The sequence below is a fragment of the Corvus brachyrhynchos genome, unplaced genomic scaffold, assembly GCF_000691975.1.
Source record: "Corvus brachyrhynchos isolate BGI_N302 unplaced genomic scaffold, ASM69197v1 scaffold90, whole genome shotgun sequence".
NCBI classification, from domain to species: Eukaryota; Metazoa; Chordata; class Aves; order Passeriformes; family Corvidae; genus Corvus; species Corvus brachyrhynchos.
Genome location: NW_008236932.1, coordinates 2107 through 26198, shown reverse-complemented (window position 1 = coordinate 26198; position 24092 = coordinate 2107). Strand labels below are relative to the sequence as shown.

At 37.6% G+C, this 24092-nt stretch overlaps 1 protein-coding gene across 1 annotated transcript in view; it reads left to right on the top strand.

Annotated features, from left to right (window-relative positions):
• The window catches only part of DTWD2 (DTW domain containing 2), a 62546-nt gene extending 38838 nt beyond the window's left edge, over positions 1-23708 (top strand). The window contains exons 5-6 of the mRNA XM_008629177.2: positions 12852-12980; positions 15099-23708. Coding sequence (XP_008627399.1) covers positions 12852-12980; positions 15099-15269 — 300 coding nt within the window. The 3' untranslated portion in view covers positions 15270-23708. The remainder of the gene's footprint in view (positions 1-12851; positions 12981-15098) is intronic.
• Positions 23709-24092: the final 384 nt, after the last annotated feature.

The following is a 24092-nucleotide window of genomic DNA, read 5'->3' as shown; positions in this document are numbered from 1 at the left end:
TGTTTCTTTTCAATTGTTCACTGACCATCTTGTAATATGCCTGAGCAGTTGTCAACACAAACTGCTCTCTGAGATTCCAGAGTTTTGATCTCTCGCCAAAGTCAGTCACATCAACATCTGCTTTAAGAATTCTTTGCCAATTTACCTTGTTGCTCATGTCAAAACTTCATGCTGTGCAAAGTGAGTAGCACTTACTGGATTGTGTTTGTGGTTTCTGTGTGGCCTCTGCTGGGTGAGCATAGGTTCACAGATGGTATGGGATACTTGAGAGTAAGTCTTATCAAGCAGCTTGCTTGAAACACTGTCATCATAGAGATTCTTTGGGAGAGCATTCTTAACCCTCTTCTGTGGGAATCAGTGAAGGGACATGCAAAGTATTCTCAGGACCTCATTGAGCACTAAGAGAGAAAGAACCTGCTCATGGAGTATGGAAAGCAACGTACAAACCACTCTTGCCACACTTTTTGTTTAAAAGAAAAGAAAAAATTAAAAAACCCCGTTCCTCTAGGGGTCCACTTGCTTTTCAATTCAAGTAGTGCTACAGGAGTTGCTAGGTAGGAGAGTCCTATGGGCTTCCCCTGAAGGACTAAGTGCTAGACAGAAAGTCATAAAATGCCACCTCATTTAAAGCATTTAAAGCAAACTGTATGGCAGGTGTGATACAATGCAAAAGTGTCAAAATGTGTAGAACACTGAACTGTAGTTGGCTATAGGGTCTTCTGTGGGCAATTCAACTTGCAGCAATACCAGAACTATCAATACAAAATTGGCACCGTGCATAGCTACGCAAATGCTGAATTCAGTTTTTTTATTTTTCTGTTAATGATAGATAAAGTAATGAATGAATTGTTGGAGAAACTGTAATGGTTTGAGGAATGAACAGTTATATTGTGCTTTTTAACAAAAAGTGAGGTTTGTGATCTAGTCCTTTGGTATGTTCAGATAATAAGACTTTATTTGGGATTTTGCCATTTTCAAGCCTAGAGGATTAAAGAAGGAGTAGGACTTTGTTCTGAAAGCATGTTTAAAAATCAGATGAAATTAATTGCTGGGGCAAGCAGTTACTCTAAAGTGTAATCTGCCGTTCAGATAAAGCTTCCTCCTAATGTAGTTAGTGCTCACAGACACAAGTGTAATACAGTTCATGTTGTATAGCCAACTGTCTGAATACCTTGAGAGCGGATTACAATTAATGTAAAAGTAGAAATATAAAAACCATTCGTTCATCTTCACACAGAAAACACCCAGAACAGAAGAAAAGGCAAAATAACAAGAGTCACTGTTGTCATCTGGCTGTATCTTAGTTGACTCTTATTCTGATTGCTCTCTGAATTAATTTTTATAACATCTCCTATTTAATGAGCTCAGGAGATGCAGAGAAAAATACTCTTTTTCATCTCCACGAATATGAGACTTTGGCAAGTGGTTTTATAAGGGCAAAATAATAAATAGTGCCAAGTAGTAAATGAATTTTTTTACAGTTCCCTTTTATCTTTATGCTTTCCCCTCACTGCTTTTATTACAGTTTACAATTTGCATGAGAGAGACTCAATACTAAATTTTGCCATAGAACCTAAATAAATGAACAATGCCCAGTTTAATTCTGCAAGGAAAAGAAGTCTGGTCATGAATAAAGAGGGCAGGTAGGCAGGGGACAAATCAGAACCCAAGGCAACAAAGGCCAGCCATAATGGTTGCAGCAGGGAAAATGGTAGTAAGGCTGGTTCTAGAAGGCATGCATTCAACCATCCATCCATACTCATGGAAGAAAAGTGCTGCATTTTCACTGACTCGTTCTAAACACATTTCTTACCTATCTGTGTATGACACTGATGATTTTACTAATAATCCCACAGGACAGCCCAGTTATCCTTAGAGTGAAGGAGTCTCTGTAAGCCTTGACAGTAAGCATTTGTCTGTGCATTATATTTGGGGTTTTTTTCCAGTTGTGCAATTCTTGGTGTAGCAAGAAAACTTGTTTTTATTAAGTAAGTAGCTCATAACCTATTTTGTGTATGATGACTTGTAAGATAAACATAATTATGACAGGTGTTAACATGTTGTGAAATGTTTGATGTGTTCAGTTTTTAGGTGCTTTCTTATTATAACCAAAACATTAAAAAAAAATTTCAAACTCTAGACAACAAAATATTTTATGCTAGGACTGGCAGAAACTGCTGTTTGAGAAGACTGCAATCAGAGGGAGAGAACTGTGAATTATTTTGGGTCAAGATTGCAGGCACAGTTGAGATAGGATGCTGAACAATCAACAGCATTCTTTCCTTCTGATGTTTGGGTTAATTTGAATGACATTGGTCATTTGGTCACTGACATTTTTCTGGTCATAAGTATGTATTTATTACCTCTCAATACTGTGACATTTTCTTTGTGACTGAAAGGGGTGAGATGATTTGCCAGATGTCAGAAGTGTGTACTTCTTTACTTTTGGGCAGGAGCTTTGCTTTTACTTTTTTTCCGTTTCTCTCATAATTGTTGTCAAACCCTTTGACAAACATCTGAATATCCAGCTGCTAGAACAATCCAGGAGCAGTTGCAAATATTGTACCATTGTACCCATGCTGATGTTCTCGTGGGATATGAACATTTTATAAAAAGTAAACTAGAAATATGTTTCATTTTGATGGAATTTGCTTTCGAATAGGTAGATTAATTGAAGACTTTCTTATCCTTTTAGTCTTTGTTTTCATGTTTCCTTGTGCCCTTGCCAAAATTATTCTCAGGAGCTTCTTCCACTGCTTTTCCCCTGTCCGAGGAAGTGCCTACTGCTATTCACATACAGTAAGAAAACAAGAAATCACACAAAGCAAAAATAATTAGTAGGTTCCAATGAACACTGTCATTGCATTGATGCTACATTTTGGCACTGAGGTATTTAATTTTCCTTTTCAATTTTCTCATATTTGCAGGTAATTATAGTTAAATGGCTGTGACAATACGCGTAATTAATTTTTCTTCCTTCGTTTCATGACCCCATTCTCTACATTCATACTCTGCTCACTCACTGAATTTACTTGCAGCACTTGCCTGTTTTATTAATTATTAATAGTGCTGCATAAAATATTGAACTGTTGGCTGACATTAATTTTTTAAATGTAAGCAGAGCAAGAGAGATATTGCCAGAAAGAACTTCTATATTTTTTCTTCTCTAAATACAAAAAAAATACAGTGCATGGAAATTAACTGGAAATGCATAGTCATTTTATGAAGTGCCAGGTTAGCCTATAGGACTTGCACTTAAATATAATTATTTTTGCATATCTTAATGGCAGTATAAAATTATTTCTTTCCTTAGTCATTGGTAAAATCATGCAATTTCAGAAACTGAGACCGTAACCAGATGGTATTTCAATTATTTGTGCAGAATACATAGTCCAGATATTCCTAGGACAGTCCTATCTTCTGTAATATCTTATCTTTGAGGATTTTCCTTTTCTTACAGTCGTACTGTCTGTTGGCTCTTAGGATTTTGGACATTTGGATCTGCCTCATGCTGTGTTCTTTAACAAGAGTTAGAACTGTTACTTTTAGGTTAGAACTACAACTTGTCTGCTCTTGGACTTTATTTCAGTTCTCTGTTTTAACTGAAGACCAATCTATTTTGATTTCTTTAAGGATTTTTGCTTTCTTGTAAGGTCTCCTGATTGTTTGTTTGTTTGTTTTTTGCTTCTTGTGCTTGTAAATATTCATACAAGAAACAAAGGGGATTATACATGTCCCTCGGGGTCGGTACTGGGGCCGATACAGTTCAACACCTTTGTCGGTGACAGGGACAGTGGCATCGAGAGCACCCTCAGCAAGCTCCCTGATGATGCCAGCCTGTGTGGGGCAGGTGACATGCTGGAGGGAAGGGATGTCATGTGGGGGAAGACTTGGGGGTGATGATTGATGGAAAACTCAACATGGGCCAGCAGTGTGTGCTCACAGCCCAGAAAGCCAAACATGTCCTGAGCTGCACCCAAAGCAGCGTGGGCAGCAGGGCGAGGGAGGGGATTCTGCCCCTCTGCTCTGCTCTGCTCTGGTGAGACCCCATCTGCTGTGTCCAGTTCTGGTGTTCCCAGCATAAGGAGGACATGGAACTGTTGGAGAAAGTCCAGAGGAGGGGCATGAAGTCAAGAAAGGGACTGAAGCACATCCCCTACAAAGCCAGGCTGAGAGAGTTGGGGCTGTTCAGCCTGGAGAAGGGAAGGTTGCATGGAGACCTCATGGCAACCTTGCAGTATCTGCAGGGGCCTGCAGGGAAGCTGGAGGGACTCTTGATCAGGAACTGTAGTGACAGGGTAAGGCGTAATGGGTACAAACTGAAAGAGGAGAAATTTAGGTTAGATATTAGGAAGAAATTTTTACTGTGACAGTGGTGATACCCTGGAACAGGTTGCCCAGGAAGGTTATGGATGCCTCAGCCCTGGAGCGTTCAAGGCCAGATTGTATAAATCCTTGAGCAACCTGGTGTAGTGGGAGGTGTCATTTCCCATTGCAGCGGCATCTGGGACTACATGAGCTTACTTTAAGGTCCCTTCCAACCCTTAACATTCCATGATTCTGTATTAAAGGATTCAAAGTATGCAGATGGACGTAATCATCTGAAGTAACTTTCAAAAACATTGTTTACTTTGGTGTTATTTCTAAAACGCTGAATTTTGCAGGTGTTTCTGCTATCCTATTTAACAATCAAAAGAGAAGACAATTTAATTTGATTTTGCAAGAAGCAGCAAGTACTAAACTGTTGAATTCTCTTAGCATCCTTGAGGAGATGCCAAAAATTTGAATTCTTACAAAAACTGTAATTTGGCATCCCTGGTAAACGCACTTCAGAAGTTGTTGCATAAGCAGAAAAAAAAGGCCCTGTTGTAAATAGTTCTATAGAAGAAATTATGTGCTAAGGAGGTGACTGACAACTCTTCTGTGTTTTTCTTTAGACGTTTAATTTGATAGTGCATTAAAGAGAGAAGTATGTAGCCTAAGGAATGATTAGGTAGTTGCTGGACTTTCTCAAAACAATCTGCATACATGGTAGTAGTTTGAATTACGAGGTTTTCCTGCAAGAAAAATTGTGCTTTTGAACCTGAATTTTCCCTTAACTTTGTACATAATCATATGTAAATATGATCAACCTAGACATATAAATCTAGACATATAGATTAGATTACAGATATATTTTGAAAAGTGAGGTATCTATTTTTTTGCTATTTTTTAACTTTAATATGTATTCAGCTTGAAATTCTTTCAACTATTTAATAAATGGAAGTTTCATGTTTATGTATCAAATTCTGCAGTCTATCACAAGATAAATTACAAAGTGGGAAGCTTGCTATGTAAGAAACTTGTCTTCTCCAGATAAATTATACTATTAGTAATGTTTTTTGTTTACAGTGGGGTTTTTTTCTATCCTGGTTCACTTACCACAATTTTTTACATGTAGAAAATGTGATGTAACCATGTGTGATAATAAAAGCTTTGCATTTACTCTGATTTGTTTTTTAAAGGCAATATTTCCTTTTTATGTTCAGTGCTTCCATGGCCAGCCCAACAAATTTGGCTGAAGCACTTCAGGAGCACTCTAAAAACTCAGTCTGGCAGGGGTGGCGTGGATAAAGTGCATATATGTGTGTTTGAGGGGTTTTTGTTTCTCAAATTTCTTCTTTTCTTTTGCTTTGTTTTGGTTTTTTTGCTTTTGTTCTTGTTTTTGTTTTTTAATTCTGTAGGAATGTGATGTAAGAGTTTCTGTCTGTGAAGAACACATTCCTTTTGCAATTTATTTTCTTGTCAACCACTTACGTCTAAGAGTGAAAGCAATGAACACAGTAGAGAAGTACTCTGTACAATCTAGATTATCCACATTGAAAAGATGTTTTAAAAGAAAGGTCAGAATATCTGGCAACAGTAAAATCTATATTTTCCCAGAATGTACTCACGGCATTCTCAAATATTTTTCTATATGCCAAATTACAGGATACTTATTTTATTTTGAGCTTGTTTATGTGGAAAAGAAACATAATGGGATACCAGAAGTGATGTTTTTAAAAATAGTTGTGGGTTGACATAGCCATGGAACAAAGAGACATTGTGTAGGATTATATTCAGATTATGAGCATTTACTCGTTCAGTGAGTAGCTCTCCTGGATTCCTTCTGAACCGTTTATCACATAGTAGCCCACAGCAACGAAATACGGTTCTTAAATTGTTTTGGTTCCAGAACCAAGGGGCATTCTTGAAAGCACATAGTGGTTTAATATATTTTCATACATGAACAACATACCTGATGAAAGAAAATCTGGGCACCATTCTTACGAAGATGTGTTTTTGTAAGAGTGTAAGAGGGCTTCTGGTTTTGACCTGCAAAAGAGCTAATCTGAATGGTAACTCTGAATTCACATTCTGCTGCAAAGGTTGGAAGGAGTCTGTGTCGGGAGAATCTGCACACAGCAACTGTGCAGCAGAAGCGATTACATTTTTCTTTCACAGACAGAATATTATATATTTACCACAGTTTCCACCACAGCAGCAGTGAGATGTCGTGAGGCTGATTGTAGTGATAAGACTCTGGAGTCTAACCTGACACTGTGAATGGCATGAGAAAAAGGCTTTATGAGATACTTAATGAGAAAAGGTAATGGGAAATTGTTGAAGACAGTGTGCTAAATACGTTGTAATTTCCTAGAAATTGAACAGATTACTTCAGGTTTACCTGAAAGTCACAATATAACCTTGGACTTATTTCACCATTTTACATGCATATGCCTAAAGATTCAATCAAAAGACGTAGAATCATAGAATGCTAAGGGTTTGAAGGGACCTTAAACCTGCCCTGTCAAGGGCGGGGTTACCTCCCACTAGGCGAGGTATCTGAAGGCCTTATCCAGACTGGCCTTGAGGCTCCAGGCTTGGGGCATCCATAACCTCCCTGACCAGTATCTCACCCTGTTCAATATCTCTCTGTTCCAGTATCTCCCCACTGTCACAGTAAAAATTTCTTCCTAATACCTAAACTAGGTTTCCCCTCTTTCAGTTTGTACCCATTACGCCTTACCCTGTCACTACAGTTCCTGATCAAGAGTCCCTCCAGCTTCCCTGCAGGCCCCTGCAGATACTGCAAGGTTGCCATGAGGTCTCCATGCAACCTTCCCTTCTCCAGGCTGAACAGCCCCAACTCTCTCAGCCTGGCTTTGTAGGGGATGTGCTTCAGTCCCTTTCTTGACTTCATGTCCCTCCTCTGGACTTTCTCCAACAGTTCCATGTCCTCCTTATGCTGGGAACACCAGAACTGGACACAGCAGATGGGGTCTCACCAGAGCAGAGCAGAGCAGAGGGGCAGAATCCCCTCCCTCGCCCTGCTGCCCACGCTGCTTTGGGCGCAGCTCAGGACATGTTTGGCTTTCTGGGCTGTGAGCACACACTGCTGGCCCATGTTGAGTCTTCCACCAACCATCACCCCCAAGCCTTTCCCCACAGGGCTGCTCTCAATCACTTCTCCACCCAAGCTGTCTGGGATTGCCATCACCCAGGTGTAGGACCTTGCACTTGTACTTTGTTGAACTTCTTGATGTTCACACAGTCCCACTTTTCAAGCCTGTCCACGGTCCATCTGGCTGACATCCCTTCCCTCCAGCATGTCACCTGCCCCACACAGGCTGGCATCATCAGGGAGCTTGCTGAGGGTGCTCTCGATGCCACTGTCCCTGTCACCGACAAAGGTGTTGAACTGTATCGGCCCCAGTACCGACCCCGAGGGACACCACTGGTCACCATGTGGACCAGGAGCTGTTGACCACAACTCTTTCCACACAGCCATCCAGCCAGTTGTTTATTCCCCAAGTGGTCCATCCATCAAATCTGTGTCTCTGCAATTTAGAGGCAAGGATATCATGTGAAACAGTGTCCAAAGCTTTGCATAAGTACAGGTAGACAATGTTAATTGCTCTGCTCTTATACACCAGTGCTGTAGCTCGTCACAGAAGGTCACCAGGCATGACTTCCCCTCTGTAAAGCCATGCTGGCTCTTTCCAATCACCTCTTTGTGTTCCATGTAACTCAGTATGGTTTCCAGGAGAATCTGCTTCATAATCTTTCCTGGCACAGAGATGAGACTGCTGTGTAGATGGCGAGATCTTCTGCTTTCCACTTTTTTAAAAATTGAGTTTATGTTTCCCTTCTTCCAGTCATCAAAGTCTTTGAACTCATGCCCTTGTGGACAGAGGGTTTTGTGACAGCTATCTACTTTTTCAGGCTGTCCATTTGTGACAGTTGCATGGCAGTTATTCCCTCCAGTATTTTAGAAAGAGAGTACTCTTAAGATGTCACTTTAAATTAAAGCCAGGTTTTGAACAAAATAACTTATTTATATTCTTGATTTAAATTTCAGTAGCATGCTGAGACTAAATTTACTCAGCCTGTCTTCTTTGGCACAAAGATAATTTTACTTAACTGCATGAAATTTCTATAAGATACAGAAAGCTGTTTTGGCTTACAGGTAAAAGGTGCTTGTGCAAACTGGATATTGAGTGAAAGATCTTCCCATGCCTGTACCCATCGTCTGTCTGAGGTTGTCTCTGCAGTAGCTTCCAGAGAATGTTCTTACTCCCCAGCACCTTAACAGCAATTTTTTCTTAGTTTCTATAAGGATGGGCAAGATAGCAGGATGTGGTTGTACTCTTTCTGAGATTTTTCTGTGCCTTTTGAGTTAGTTTAAGAAAATGGCTAATTTTTTTTCTGAAATGTATTTATTAATGAAATGGAACATATGAACAGTAACTAGTGCTTATATTAAGCAGGAGGACAGATGGTACTTTCTTTCTTCATTCTTGAAAAGTTCCCAAACTGACATTCAAATTTTCAAAAGATACTATCAACATAAAGAGGAATAGATCTTAAGTACTAGATTTTTCATAGAAGCTGCAGAAAAATATATTGTGCCTGTGCCTGTATTGAGGTTCCTGTAGTCTTATTGCAGAAAAGAGAACAGGGAAGAATTGTTTAGTGTGCCCTGTGAGACAGGTGTACTAACTTCTTTGAGTTCTTGTTGATGTGTTGTTTTCCAAGTATAATTTTGCATAATCCTAGGTTCTGTTTGGAGAGTAAAGCTAGTAAGAGTAATAATGAAGAAATTGGCAAAAAAAAGTAGAAGGCTATTGATACTAAGGAGAGGACTGAGGAAAGCACTTAGAGCTTTCTGCTAGAGGTCCAGTTCTATTATTTAAAATAATAGCAGAAATCAGTTTCCTGTCTTTGCTGACTTAAATTTTTAAAGTTTCAAACAGTAGGTCTTTGACCCCATCAAGGCAACACTTTTCCTCTCATCAATTTTGAACAGCTGAACAAGATCTGCTGGGTCTTCACTTGCCTGGAGCATGTCCAAGGAAGGCTCAGGAAGAAAAACTGTGCCCCAAGAAACAATGAAGGGTCACAGTTTTTACTGTGGTTCAAATCCTTTGTAAATGCTCAAAGGCTGTACCATTTGCTAAGGGAATGGTGCCTTGGCAGATAAGCCAGTGTTTATCCAGTTAGTGTAACAGTTTGTGAGAATTGCTGAAATTCAGGCTTTTGAAACAGCAGTCTTGAGTTACAGATAGAAATGAAACTTTATGTTTTGCTTCATCCTTCTGATGGCTTGGAAACTAAGTCCCCAAACTCCTTCTCACTTACAGAGAATAGATACTCTAATTTCAGTGTCCTAAGTAAATTCCGGTAAGTAATTGCATTCAGTTTATCTAAATTCCTCTCTAGTTTGAGTTGGTTGAGATAGTTTCCATCTTCTTTCTTGTTTTGGTGAGTGGTATTAAACTGGCTGCTGTTTTTTCGACTTGTCGTTTCTGTATTTTGTCAGAAACTGATATTATTCCGAAGTGTGCATATGATTTGAAAATTACTTTGAAGCAAAAACAAACAAGTAAATTGTTGTATTGTGGTATCTATCATTTTTTGGAGAAGTGCTTCTAAAATATCATAATTGTTTTGAAATGTACTTAAACAGGGTATTTGTGTATACTCATTCCAAGATTTTGAAGTCTAGTGTAAGAGGTAGACAATATGGTTTTGTTTAAATTAGCTGTGAAGGAACATTTCTGTAAGTCTGAATTAAACTTGTTCAGCTGGATTTGAGACACGCAGATAACAGATAAAGAATCAATCCACATAGGTGATGGAGAAACTTGGATGAGACTGTTGCAATGCACTGTCTGAAATTATTAACAGCAAAAAAGGCAACGCAAGTCTAGACCTCATGGTGAAAAATGACAGAAGTCATCTTCCTACCCAATCAAGTCTGAGGACAAGTAAATATTTCACATATCTAGGCATTTTTTCCCAGAAGATATTCTTCCCATGTCTGAAATATTTATTAACTATACTAATTTGTTTTGGTTTCTGTATTGTTTCAGCTTTGTTTCAGCATTCAGTTTATGCTCTGAGTTGGTATTGTGTGTTTCATTGGTTCAGTAAATGTACCTAGTTTCAGATGGGAACTTTGGTGAGTCTGTCCAATCTGCAGTAGACAAAGACTACCCTGACTGTATTTCAGGTGACTAGGGATCATTTATTTAGATTCTCTACTACTTTAAAGAGTAGGGTAAAATGCAGACTGAAAGAAGCCTAAGAGACAAACTGTAGCAGGCAGTTGTCCTGATCAGGTATTCTTCCTCTGATCTCCACCACTCTCTATGGTATTTTAATCTTATCCCAGGGAATATGTAATTTTTCAGAAAAATGGATGGGGGCCACTTGTTTCCATCCTTTTTCTTCTCAGGAAAGAAGAAACTCTGTTGCAGCTGCTGTTGCTATTAGTGCTAGAAAGTTGCCCTTTTGTGCATTGTCAGTTGTTTCGAGAGCTGCAGTTACAGATGTTTTGCTCCACGGTTGTGTGGCAGAGTGCAGGCCCCTTTTCCTTATATAAGTTGTCTTGCAACCATTAATAAGTTTTTTTCCTCTGGAATGTTGATTATCTTAAATGTTTTTCAGCATGGGGCCCAAGGAATGAAGTATAGAAACCAGCAGACAGAACTATTCCCAGCTCCTTCAAAAAACAGCCTTAAGGCACTGTCCAAGGAGGGGGAAGCCAGTGGGCCTGCAAGTACTCCATCAGGTGGCTTCAGCCTCTGGAGAGATACTTAATGAAGAATGTAGCTGTCAGCTGTTGAGAAAAAGTGTGGATATATGTCTGCTTTGCTGTTCAGGACACGTGCTGGAGAAGTGATGAACAGAGTTTACCCTGGTTTTTGATACCTATCTAGGAGTTTCTAAGTAGGGACTATAAGCTTCTTCCAGCATAGATTTCTGCATACTTCAACTAACTAGGCTTCCTACTCTGTTGTGATGAAGATCTGTACATGGTCACAGGGGAAAAAGCATAAAACCAAAGAAAACGTTGAGGAGTAACAAATGAAAATACTAATTTTCTTTTTCTTTTCATTACATACACTGATGTCCAAATCCTACATTTTGTCTCCTAAATAATTTTATTCTCTTCTGGTTTTTCAATACCGAATTGAAGAAGGTAGTTGAGAAAGGCTTAATTTTTCTGTCTTTTCCTATATTTGAGTAAATTAAGCTTTTATAGCTTACTTGCTTATCCTTCTCAGAATGCCTTTCCTCTTTTCTTGCTGCCTTATTTTTATTTTATTATTTTTAATTTCCATTAAATTGGGATAGGTAAGGCAGTGGAATTTCATCTTATTCAGTTATGTCTCTTCAGCAGTCTGGAGTTTTCCTTTTATGAATGAGATACCTTGAACTTTAAAGAATGGGTGATTGCATGTAAGAGAAATGAAAGAAAATGAAATATTACAAATAAAAGGAAAAATGAGAAAAGTGAAGGAGGAAAGTATTGAATAAAGTGACTAATGGTGAAAGACTTCTGGCAAGCAAAAGGGTAGCAATATTTTGGCCATGGGAATCACTAATTTTTTCAAGAAGAAAAATAAAAGACAATTGATGGGATGAGTTTAAAAAAAAGAGAAAAGTAACTTGCTCCTTTATAAGAATTCATCTGGGTTTTTTGTACTGCACTACAATGTTTTTGGAAAAGGAACTGAGAATTTTTGGTTAAGAATACTGGCAGTGTTGCTAAAACATTACTTGTTTTGCAAATTATGTTTTAGATATATGTGGAGATGGAAATCTTAGGAATAAAGAAACAATATCTGAATTTTCACACACAGTCTAGTCATGTAAATTCTGTGTTGTTTCAACCACTGTTTATAAACTTGGTAAAGGCTTTTGGAGCTGGTGGTTGAATTAAATTTCTTTTTCTTAAAAACCTTTAATTTGGAAGATAGTATGAATTGTTTATCACTTGAGGCAGAGGCACTAAATCATTTTCAGACGTTATTTTGTTAAGCAAATAGTTCTAATCAATGCCCTAGTTCATTGTATGAATAAATACAGTTTCTAGAAGTCTTACATTCAGAACTTCGACAAATAATATTTTGCCAAGGTGTATAGTGCTAATGACTATATGGCCATTGTACCTTGTATGGGATTGTGTGCGTGGTTAGAGTGTGCAATAAAACAAGCATAAGTGAATAATTTTATTTTTGTTATGGCATATTTATTACAACTGAAATCAGTTGCTAAAATTTCACTCAGTCTTTCTCCAACAAAAAATTGTATTTCCTCTGCGTTTTTGTACAGTAACAAATGTGGAGTTTTTGTTTGTGGTGATGACTCGTGTATTACACTTAATAGTAGCATATCATGGGTTACTGGTAGACAAAAGAGGAAAAAGGAAAGAAGACAAGTGAACACAGAGGGAAAGGGGATGTGTTTTGGTTGGTGTAGAGAATCAGTATCTTGTTTACTATCCTGACCTGTTTATTTTACTTGAGTTTGCTGTTTTTCAGGTGCAGTTAAAACCCAGTATTTCAAGTCAATATGTAATTCGTACACAACCAACAAACACCTGTCTGTCTACTCTTGAATGTGCGGCTGTTTGTCTTTCTATCATGGAAAAAAATAAGAGTATACAAGAGGTATGTAAATTTAAATACCTGAGTTTTTTCTTCTATGAATGGTAGAGGAGCAGTGAAAGTAATTAGCTATTAATGTAAAATTTGACAGTTAAAATCTTAATGACATTTGTAACATTTTTGTTGCATAGCAAACTGAAACAAGAATGCACCAATGGAAACCATTTTTCATTTATTAACTCTAGCATGTTCAGATTACTGTGACTCTTTCATGTTGTGCTCCCAAAATGAACACAACAAAGTGATCTTTGACTGTCAAAAACCTGATTCATTTTGTGACAGACGATTGAGTATGTTAGTGAGTGGAAAGGAATAAATTGTTTTCTGCAAAAACTAGACAGCAGAGATGATCTGAATACTCCCTCACAGCTATCTTGAAGATTAAATGCTTTTTAAAGCCAGGTTCCCTGATATCCTGCACTCCTCAGCCATGGAATGTAACCCACTGGGTTATGTCTGCCTACCAGCCAGCTCACAACTCTTACATGTCACTGGAGGAATTTGGGACTTAATAGTTCTTGAGGTTAAGTTTATCCGAGGTCAAAGAATACTAATTGGACATTAGCCTTTCTGTTAAGTTGCTATCCCCCTAGTCCGTGATGGAAGAGGTCATTAAGAAAATGTCCTTCTTAATCTTTTGTTGCTGACATTAGTAATGTGAGTTTAATAAGCCCTCTGAAAAACACCTACAAGTAGTTTTGCACCGCAGAGCCAGGTCTGCAATTCCATTGTGTGCCCAGAATGCAGTAGTGAATGGTCTGTGAACAGAGATTTAAAGCTCATCCGTGTGCCCACAACATACTAGTGTTCACCCTGGGGTGCTCCCATCAGCTAGTTAATGTTTTGGTACTCAACCTCTGCCTACGAAAGAAGGTTCTCAAGTCAAAAATTGCTCCTGCAGCTGGCATAATACATAGTATGCCACCTATATGTCTGCCTCTGTGACACTAGACTCACCTTAATATTAAATCAATTGGATTTAAACCCAGACCTGAACAAAGTATGTGGGCACACAAGAAAATATGGCTCAGGAATTGGAATTCTATGTAAAGAGGTTTTCAAGAAACTTGTATGTATATGTGGGGTTTTATATTTACCTTTTTCTTTGTTGTGCTAGGACAACACATTTTTCCTTCATTAGGGCATCTGTCTTACAGTGAATGTTTATTTAATGTCTGTGGTTACCAGTCCTGTATTCTGATTCACCCCTACTACAGAGAATTGGCCCAACCTACTTTTCAAAGACAAATTTACGGTTTTCTCTAAGCATTGCAATAGCCAAGAGCTACGTTCATGCATTTTTTTATACCCTCTCTGAACTGAGTGCTATTCCCAGCATATAAGATGGTGAACTGGAGTTGAGAGCCATGGAGGTTAAAAATGGGCACTTGGTTTGATGCCCAGTATCTCACTTGATTTTCCTGTGTGCTCTTAAAGAGTCATATTTTTCTTAGTAGAACTCAGCTCCTGCTGACTGCAGTTACATATGTGATTGCTTTACACATCTGCACAAGGCCCCCGTGACTCAGGCAACCAGAAAATGAAGAGTCTACAATTAGGAACCACTTGAGATAAATTTGGTTTGTGTAGCTTCATTAATCCTACACAATACCTCTGGGCAGAAGCATGGACACAGCTGAGTCTCCAGGATAGCAGTCCAGCTGCCTTGATCATGAGTCCCTCCTCTCTTTCTAAAACCCTGCCTCAAGGGATTTTTGTGCAAGCACAGCTTACTTAGTTACTGTGACTTATTTTATTGCAGCTTGTTGACCGAGCCACAGTAATTGATTGTAGTCCATTGCTAAGGTCAAGTCAAAGCCATAACTTACAGTAATGTGACTGGGTCTGAAGTCAGGAGTGAGTGGTTCCAAGGAAGGAGTGAGGGATGGCTGCAGGTAGGTGGGTGTATGACTCCTCGGTGGTTCATTTCATCTTCTATTCAGCTGCACCCTCTGTGTCTCCAAAGGTTGTATTTTAACAACATTTATCATCCAAATTGTATTTTTATTAGCATTTCTAACCAGTCATTGAATAAAAAAACCTGTAATAATTGATGTCTCTAAAATAACTTACTAAAAGCTTGGGGGTTTTTTTGTCCTCCACCCCTTCATCTTTCTGCAGACTATACTCCATCCACTTCAAGCTTTATGCTCTTTCCAACTTCAGCATGGTGCCCAGATCCATCACAGCAAGGAGCATCTTCTCAAAAATGGCTTATACGACAAGCCCATGCCAAAGAATAAACGCAAACTCAGAAGAATGGAGCTTTTAGTGAATAATATTAAAATATAAGAAAACTCTACTGGCTGTACAGTGGGATTTATTTGCAGGTAGCAAATGAATATGAATCTGGATTTGATCCAAACATTTGACTATACTGCAATAAAACAACTTTTATGCCCTTCTTAGGCAAGAGTTTATCTACGAATGTGACAAACCGTAATGGACAAGCTTTTTCATTTATGCAGTAGGCCAGGTGCCTTTCTTCAGAAGATGGAAGAGCATTCTCATTTCCTGTACAGAAGAGGAAGAAAACTGAACATCATTTAGACTTATCGCTTGGGTGTCAGTATGATCCTCGGTATGTCTGGAAGGATTTGTTTTGGGGAGGCTTTTATCAGTACAAAAAGACAAGAATTATGAATATGAATGTGACGGAATGGTAAGGCTTCAGCAGTTGGAATTATGTTGAATTTCTACTGAGCTTTTTAGCTTCAGTATCTAATTACAGTAGGCTTTCAGACTGTAATCCCTTGTATTCCTTAGTTCAGATGAACATAAGGCATGTTACTTGGATAGTTCTTTCTAACTTTGAGATTTTTATTTCTTATATTATTAGAACTCCTTTTTGTAAATTTACATCTATTTTACAATGCAGTCGGGTTTAGTTTCTCTCAGACTTAATTTTTAAATTACGTGCATATGTTTTTACGAGAAACGGAACAATTCTGACTTACAAAAAGAAAAGTAGAAAAGTGATTTTTGGAATTATAACTCAGGTGCTTCGCTTTTACTTGAGCAAAAACTAGTCTTCCGCAGATGGGGAGATCTCATGGATATAAATACATCATACCCATACTTTGACATACAATGATTATGATAACTAAAGGAATTAAACAAGCCCAGTGTAAACTGCTCTGTAAGAAGTATGATGCAATGACAAATGATTATGTCTGGTTACAGCCAACTAACATAATTACAGATCCTCTAGACTTCATGTGTTTAGTTTTTCACTTGTAACAGTGATATAACTGTACTTCTTTCTATTGGGAATTGCTAGAAGCAGAAGAATTGGGTGTTTTTACAGACTTTCTGAAATAATATTTTATGATCTCAAGGGAAAAATAAAGTGAAATAAAGGTTCTGATAATCCTTTCTGCTACATAAATGCCTCCTGCATTTAAGTGATTAAAATGCTTAATGTTTGTCTTTACTGTCAGTTCCACTCTAGGTAACAACATGAAGCTAATTGGGTACTAATTAGTCTTAGAAAAAGATATTTTGTCTTTAATTTATGACCGGTAAGACAAGAAACTACAGAAGGGGTGGAGAGGGGGGATGTGTAAACACAACTAACCGATATTTTAACTGAAAGCTTTTCTGCAATTAACAAGAGAGGTCAAAATTAGGTCAGAGATTAGCTAAGAAGTTTTAGTTAACCCTGAGCTAATAGTGACCTTTTGTTTAGGCATGGATAAACAATATAATTTGTCTGGCTATGCTGGCAAAGCTTGTATAACCTTTTTCTCTTCTCCCAGTCTAGATAAATCCGGTATCTGTCGCTAAATTCAGCAAAGCTGAATTAGTTTTGATGAATCTGAAGCAAGCCAGTCTCTTATGATTAATCATAGTGTAGATGCACTTTTGTTCACTTTAGAACAGAGAAAGGGCATGTTTATTCCTGTAGCACACCAATCTCCAGGCTAACTTGGAATCTGAAGTTGCAATCTCATGCAATTTGTGTGCACAGCCTTGTGTGTGATGCTGTGTTCAGTTCCAGGGTCGGAATGGCTCCTGCTGGGCTGGTAATCTTCCTTCCCTGTGCCCTGGCCCATGGTCAATAATTCCTTGAGGAAACATGAGTATCAATTAAGCTTTATTGTTAATGTCATATTTACATATATGGATGATGCTCACATTTAATGTTGTATATGTTAATTTAATTTACCTTATTTTAAATTCATCTAGAGCAGTAGTGTATCTTTTGACCTGCATTGTGAAGTTTATTTTCCTAGGCAGAAGATTAAGTGTGTCTTTACATAATATGTGGGTTTATATTATGGAGAACAGAAGGAAATTTGTATTACAGCCTGGGATTCATAGCCATCTGCAAAATGCCTTAGAATTACAGGATCAGAGAAATAGTTGCCTTAATTGAGTTATAATCCTACATTAAATACTCTTGTGCGTGCAATCTGTACAGAGTTTTCATGTTTTTCAGCAAAGGACTAATTCTGCACAGCTTACAATAAGCACTTTTTATCTTTGTTGATTCCTCTTGTTCTTCTAATTTTGCTCCTGTGGATAACAGGATTTGTAGGATCTCATGCTGGATGCATGGAAGCCTTTAATTGCTAATTTCCTGTGTTGTACATTACTAGATCAATCAATATGCAGCAGTTACTGAAGAAATTAAAAACAATGCATTGCAAACCTCCAGGCATTTTATTTTTTGAGTTTTTTGTATGTCCTAACTCAGCTATAATATAGTGAACATTTAGATGCAGCACAGCAGTCACACAAAGTTCAGTTTCAGATTTGTTTGAAGCTATGAAGCTATTAAACATAAAACACAATACTTTTTAAAACTTTTTTTTGTGGAACTTGCATGATTTTAAAAATATGGACAGTGTAAGAGGAAGAATTTATAAAGTTTGTTTTCAGGTCTTTTGGATTCAGAATTTGCCTATAAATACATTACCTCAAAGAAATGAGTACTCTGAAGTCCAAACTCTTTTGACAGAAGCTGTGTTTGATGAAGTAGCACTCTGTGTAAGCAATTTCATTAGAATGAATTTAATTTGCAATTTTCCATTGCTGTAATGGTAAATCTGTTTCATTTTTCACTTACCAAAAGATTAATGAGCAAAACCCACCAGTCTAACAAGATATTGATTAAAAAGGAAGGAATGTGTTTGCTTCTAATGTTTGGTCCTTTGTCCTTGTCCACTTTTTACTTCCAAATATTGCTACCAAAATGAAATCTTCCCTCTGTGTGCCCCAATGTCACGTGTTGGGAAACTGGTAGCATGGGTAGCAGGCTTTTGAACAGATACAAATAATTTTTGTATTTGTATACTCAAAGGTGAGCGCTGTTAATTCACCGTTTTTTCATAATCTGTAAGAAAAAGTCTATGAAAAAAGACAAAGCTGGAAATGTTCTAAAATAAGAACACAAACCACACCTGCCCTTTTGTTTAGAAAGCTTTCATATTAAAGAGATACTCAGGACAAACATAAATGTATTTTTCTTCAAGATTCTACTTTTATTGCCTCATAACCCCATACTACCAATAAATTATCCTTTTATTAGTTTTCCTTGAGATAAAAAGAAAACTTTTCAACTGACTTCAAAGACCAAGGGTTTTCTTCTCAACTACTACATTAGAAAAAAAATTGCTTATGCTGCATTATTTTCTACAACATACCCGCTTGTTTTGAAATTTAATTAAAAACTGAACTTTTTAAAAGAATTAGTGGTTCATGCTTTTCTCTTCATGTTTGTGTGTTTTATGTCTATATACATGAATGCACATAAATTATATATTTGTTTCTGCCTCAAAGCAATAAAATATCTAATTTACTGTAATATGTTCCACTGCATCTTTACAGAGCTGAATTTGTTCACATGTGCTGGTATTACAAAGCTTAGTCCTTTTTTTAATGTCTTTTTAACACCATTCAATCAGTTAATGGAGAGATGCAGCTTTGCTTATGCTATTTGAAGGAAAAGATTTCCTTTGTTACCCGTTGAAACCTGCATGAAGACTAAGTTGCTGTGGCAGTTTCTTAAGCATTTCAGAGCTCTCTTCTCTCTTTCTGCAGTGGTGGCCAACTCCTGACTGGTATCACACAAACATGCACATCTTCCCACACTGAAACATTACCCAAATACTGCATCTCCAGCTCCATGCCCTAGTAGGTGCAATGAGATACATTCTGTTTCTCACCCACAGTTTTTTCTTCCCCAAATTGCTATACTCAAAAAACAAAACCAAACCCAATACAACAGAACTGTTTCTGTTCTTATGCAGCCATTTCTTATCTCCCTTCTACAAAACTTGCACTTTAGGGACTTCTATATTGCCTTGGTTATGAGGTTTGTTCCTTGTAGTCCAATTCACAATCCTTCCAGAGTCCCAGCCCTGAGAGCTGCTGCTTTTTTCTCATAGGGACAGATAACAGAGGGGAATAAAGACAAGAGTAGAATCTGTGTTTTAAGAATTAGGGTAAGAGACTATGGTTTAACCTGAGCCAGCAGCCAAGTACCAGGCAGCCACTTGTTTGCTCCCCCACCAGGATCAGGAAGAGAACTGGAAGGGTAAAAGTCAGAAAATTCATGAATTGAGATAAAGACAGTTAAATAGGGAAAGCAAAGCTTGTGCACACAAGCAAAGCAAACCAAGGAATTAATTCACTGCTTCCCATGGGCAGCCAGGTGTTCAGCCATCTCCAGGATAGATGGGCCCCATCACACATAACAGTGACTTGGGAAGACAAACACCATCACTCTGAACATCCCTCTCTTCCTTCTTCCACTACCTTTATGTACTGACCATGATGCAATGCAGTCTGGAATATCCCTCTGGCCAGTTGGGGTCACCTGTCCTGGCTGTGTCTCCTCCCAGCCTCCCATGAATCCCTCTCCAGTGTGGCAACATGAACAGCAGAAAAGGCCTTGGCTCTGTGCAAGCCCTGCTCAGCAATAACAAAAACATCTCTGTGTTATCAGCCCTGTGTCTAGGACAAATCCAAGACACAGGCCCATATTAGTCACTGTGAAGAAAATTAACTCTACCACGGGCAAAACAAGTACAGAGATTTAGGTAAAAGTTGTTTCTGTTGCAGTGTATATCTGCTATAAAGCTTGGTACTTATTACTGTGAGTTGATGTTTATATACCACTTGGTCTAGTTGGACCATGCATACTGCACTTTTCTGTCCTGGAAGTGAGGCAGCAGATGCTCCCCTCTGGGATTCAAAAGTGGCTTTGAGCTGTTCCCTTTGCCCATGGGAGCAGTAACTAAAAGCCTCAGATTTTTTTGGACTTGAATACTAGGATTTTCTCTCAATAAAGAGAGATATCACAGCGTATATACAAAATATTTAAAGCACATGAAGACATAGCTACTTGATGTGTTAGTGGAAGAGAACAACAGAAAATATTTGGCAAATTAATAATATATGAACCATTTGCTGCTTATATGCATGCATGGAAATATAGATCGCATGTTTACAAAATGTATGTTATTATTAGAAGTTTATCACCATTAAAAAATACGTTTTAAAAGGAAAATTAAATTCCTATGAGACAAAAGTCTTGCTTCTAGTTACCTGTTTTCCTTTATTGCTGATTTTATATATATATATATGTGTATGCCTATATACATATATATACATATAATGTGTAGATAAAAGTAATAATAAATTTCTAATGGGATTTTTGTATGTTCTTTTTAAAGATATTTTAAGGTGAATATATTGAGAAATGGGTCATATACTTGTCATGATTAATCATTTGCAGAATTGAGGTCACATACATTACATTTGATTTTTTTTCCAGAATTACCAGCAGAAGGTAATGAGGAAAAGATGATACTGTTCTACATTAATGTTTCAGCTTATGGTGGTTTATTATACTTGAAATAGTCCTCTAAGGGATTTTAAGTTCATCCAAAATCAAGTTCCCTATGTTTTTCAGGGATTAGATAGGATGTCTTCAGTCAGTGCTAGATGTGCTGGTCTATGCCAAGTGTGGAGTCAGTATTGAGAATCCTAGGTTTAGATGACAAATTCGTTCATATAATTTTCCCTAGAAAGATTATGTGGATTTTCTTTTTCGTGGCAAATGGAAGTCTGTAGAGTAGTGTCTGGTTTTGTTTTGTGATTTTTTTTTTTCATGGGATTTTAATGGAGCTGTACATAACTGGAATCTTACTGGTCATTCTGTTTCATTTTGAAATGTATCAATAATGGATTTGTTAATGAAAGGTGCTCATATTCAGGTATTTACCAAAAAAATTGAACAATTATGGTCTGTGGCCCTTGCCGTATACGAAAACATTTTTTCTTTTGGTTCTTTGAGCAGGCATTTGTAGTAGATAAAATATGTACTTCAGTTATCCTGAAGAAGTTGTGAGATTCTCGTTCTCTTGGCTTTGTTCACCTGTGTCCTGCCAGACAGACAACAGTTTTCCTCTCTGGGATTTGAGGCACTTGTCTCCCTGTGATCAGCAAGAGTTTCTTTAGCCAAGCAGGGTGAACCTACACCTGTGCCTGCAAAACTCCCTGCCTCTCTGTTCAGATAGCAGTCATGTTTCCTTTTGACCCTGTTGTCACTGTGGAATCACAGATGATAAATTTGCAGAGCTATTCTGGCACTGTTGGGGCATTACATTCTTTTGATATGAGAAAGGAGAACACTGTGAACACCAGTTTCTGCTGCAGTTAGTGTTTACTAGGGATTTATCTGAAATGGGAAAAACAAAATGTCAGTATTGTCTGACAATAAAGGACAAAATATGAAAGGAAACTTTTAAGGGCCAGATTTTACACTTTACCTAGGAGTTCCTAACAGGAGGTCCTTGCTTATGTGCCCTTCACAAGATGCAAGGAAAATCACAGCCCTTCTGTTCCAGGGAATAGAAGAACAGTTCTGTCTTTCTGTCTCTAGAGGCATGTATCACTTCAAAGATGGGGGAAAGGGGCATGTCTACTTTTTAGCTCAAAACTGTAATGCTGAATATTACTGCTTTAAAAGTGAATCTGTCGATGGATGCAGCCGCTTTTTTAGGATATATCCTCTTTAAAGTTTTTAAGGACATCAAGAGCAATGTAAGTGTACTTAAAAATCAAACAAGAAATATTCACTTACCTGTCACGTTGTTGACCTCAGACATAAATTGCTCTAAATTATTGTTGTTGTTTTCACAATGTGTATATGAGAAGACAGTACTAATTTAAAGTGTTAATGAAGTTTGGGGACAGGGAATTCAGTATTTCTGGTGCTGTTTTTAAAGGTAGTTCTAAAATTCAGAAGCACAGAACAAACTGAGGAATTGAATTAGATGTGGAGAGCTGTATGAGTTACAGAATGAGAGAATTTTTGACCCTTAATTTGCATCTGCTTTTCCTAGCACCTTGATGTCAGAAAAAATTGTAATGTGAATTTGATAACCTTTGAGAGAACTAACTCAGTCTTCATCTTTATATTTCATTGAAATAAATGATTTTTTTTTAAAAAGGTCCTGTGTTTCCCTTTCCAGAGATATGAACTTTTCCTTTGCAAAGTTTTTGATTATTTTTTACTGATTTGGATTAAATTCACTGCAAATTTTACAGTTAGCAGATTTTTACAGTTTACAGGATATTTTTCCTGTAAAATACTGAGTATATTCTGTCTCCAAAATTACTGAAGCAACCACAGAAGATGGAAACCTAGTTGCACACTATATATGTTTTCAGCTTTCATGATGAAATATTATCCTCCTGAAATAATTGTATAAATTGTGTCTATTCAGTATCAAGAGGTGATTTTCTTTTCCTTTGTACAGTCATCTAAAGTTACAATCATATTTGTGCCTTTATTTTGAGACAATTACTAGTTCCTAAAAGTAGATGTTTGGCAAGTAGCTACTTATACCAAATTTTATTTATATCAAAATGTTACTAATATCTACCTATTTGTATTTCCTCAGTGATTCTTAGAAATTTTGTCATCTGTACAACAGATTTCCAATCTTTCAGTCCAAGGTGCTATATCTGATGTGTGGCAGGTAATACAGGATCCTGAGTAAGTGCTTTATACACTACTTCTTTCTTGGGGGAAAAATGCAATGCTTTTGATTAACAATGGAGCTTAATAAAGGGGAAAAAATAAAATATGACAGGGGTGTTCTGTTGAGTGATTCTTCCAGTTAAGTAGATGATTTCTACAGGGGCATGCCTCATGAATAATTCAGGTAAGATGGAAGCAAGTGCTTTGCTGGCCAATGACTCAATGAAGAAATCGTGTTGGAACCAAAGCATCCTATGTAAAATGCATGATACTCTTAATGCTTATGTTTAAGTATTAATAAATTTTGTCCTGTAGGATAACCAGGGTGCAGTAGGGTTGAACCCCAAACAGGATTTGTGTATATCACTTCTGAAGCTGTCACAACTGCTCTGTTTTAAAATGGGACCAAGTGGAGGGTCACTGTTGTTTAACATAGCAGCAGGCCCCAGTTCTCAGGCAAGCAGAACTGGTTTTCAAAAGAGAGCCTGGTGACAAAATTTTACAGATGGCTATGGAAGCTATAGTGAAGAAGCAGGTAATCCACTTTATATTGCTCTGCTTCCGAAAGAGTTAAATTTCTTTGAGTAAACGATCTGAGCAGCAAAATAAACAAGCTTTAATAGAAACATCTTTTAAAAATGATCTATGGTAGCTCATGTAAGAAATGCGTATTAAATACCAACTGTTGTGTGTTAATTTTCATATTCATTAAATAAATATGTTTGTTGTGCAAATATGTCTTATTGTGAATGCAACCAGTGGATGCTTGAGTTATACAGAGGATAATTACTTTTGTCTGAGGATCTTTGAAGAGTTTAAAGAGATTTCTTAATTTCTGCATTTTCACTTTTGTGCCAAAACCTGCTAACTTGCTTCTTTATGCTTAAAGGAGTTTTTAAAAAGTTAATGGATTGGTTGTGCCATTCCTATTTATTTGTTTCTTTAGTGCTGTTTGGTCAGGCTGGAGTTCATGCTGCAGCAACTGTGTGTTTTGGAGGCCACCTTGAGGAATGTACGGCTGCAGACTGCGCCTTTTGCTTCTGCGTTATCTTCACTGTGCCTTTGCACACTGGCATAAGGACTTCACTGCAGCATGTAAAGTTTTTTTAAACATCCCA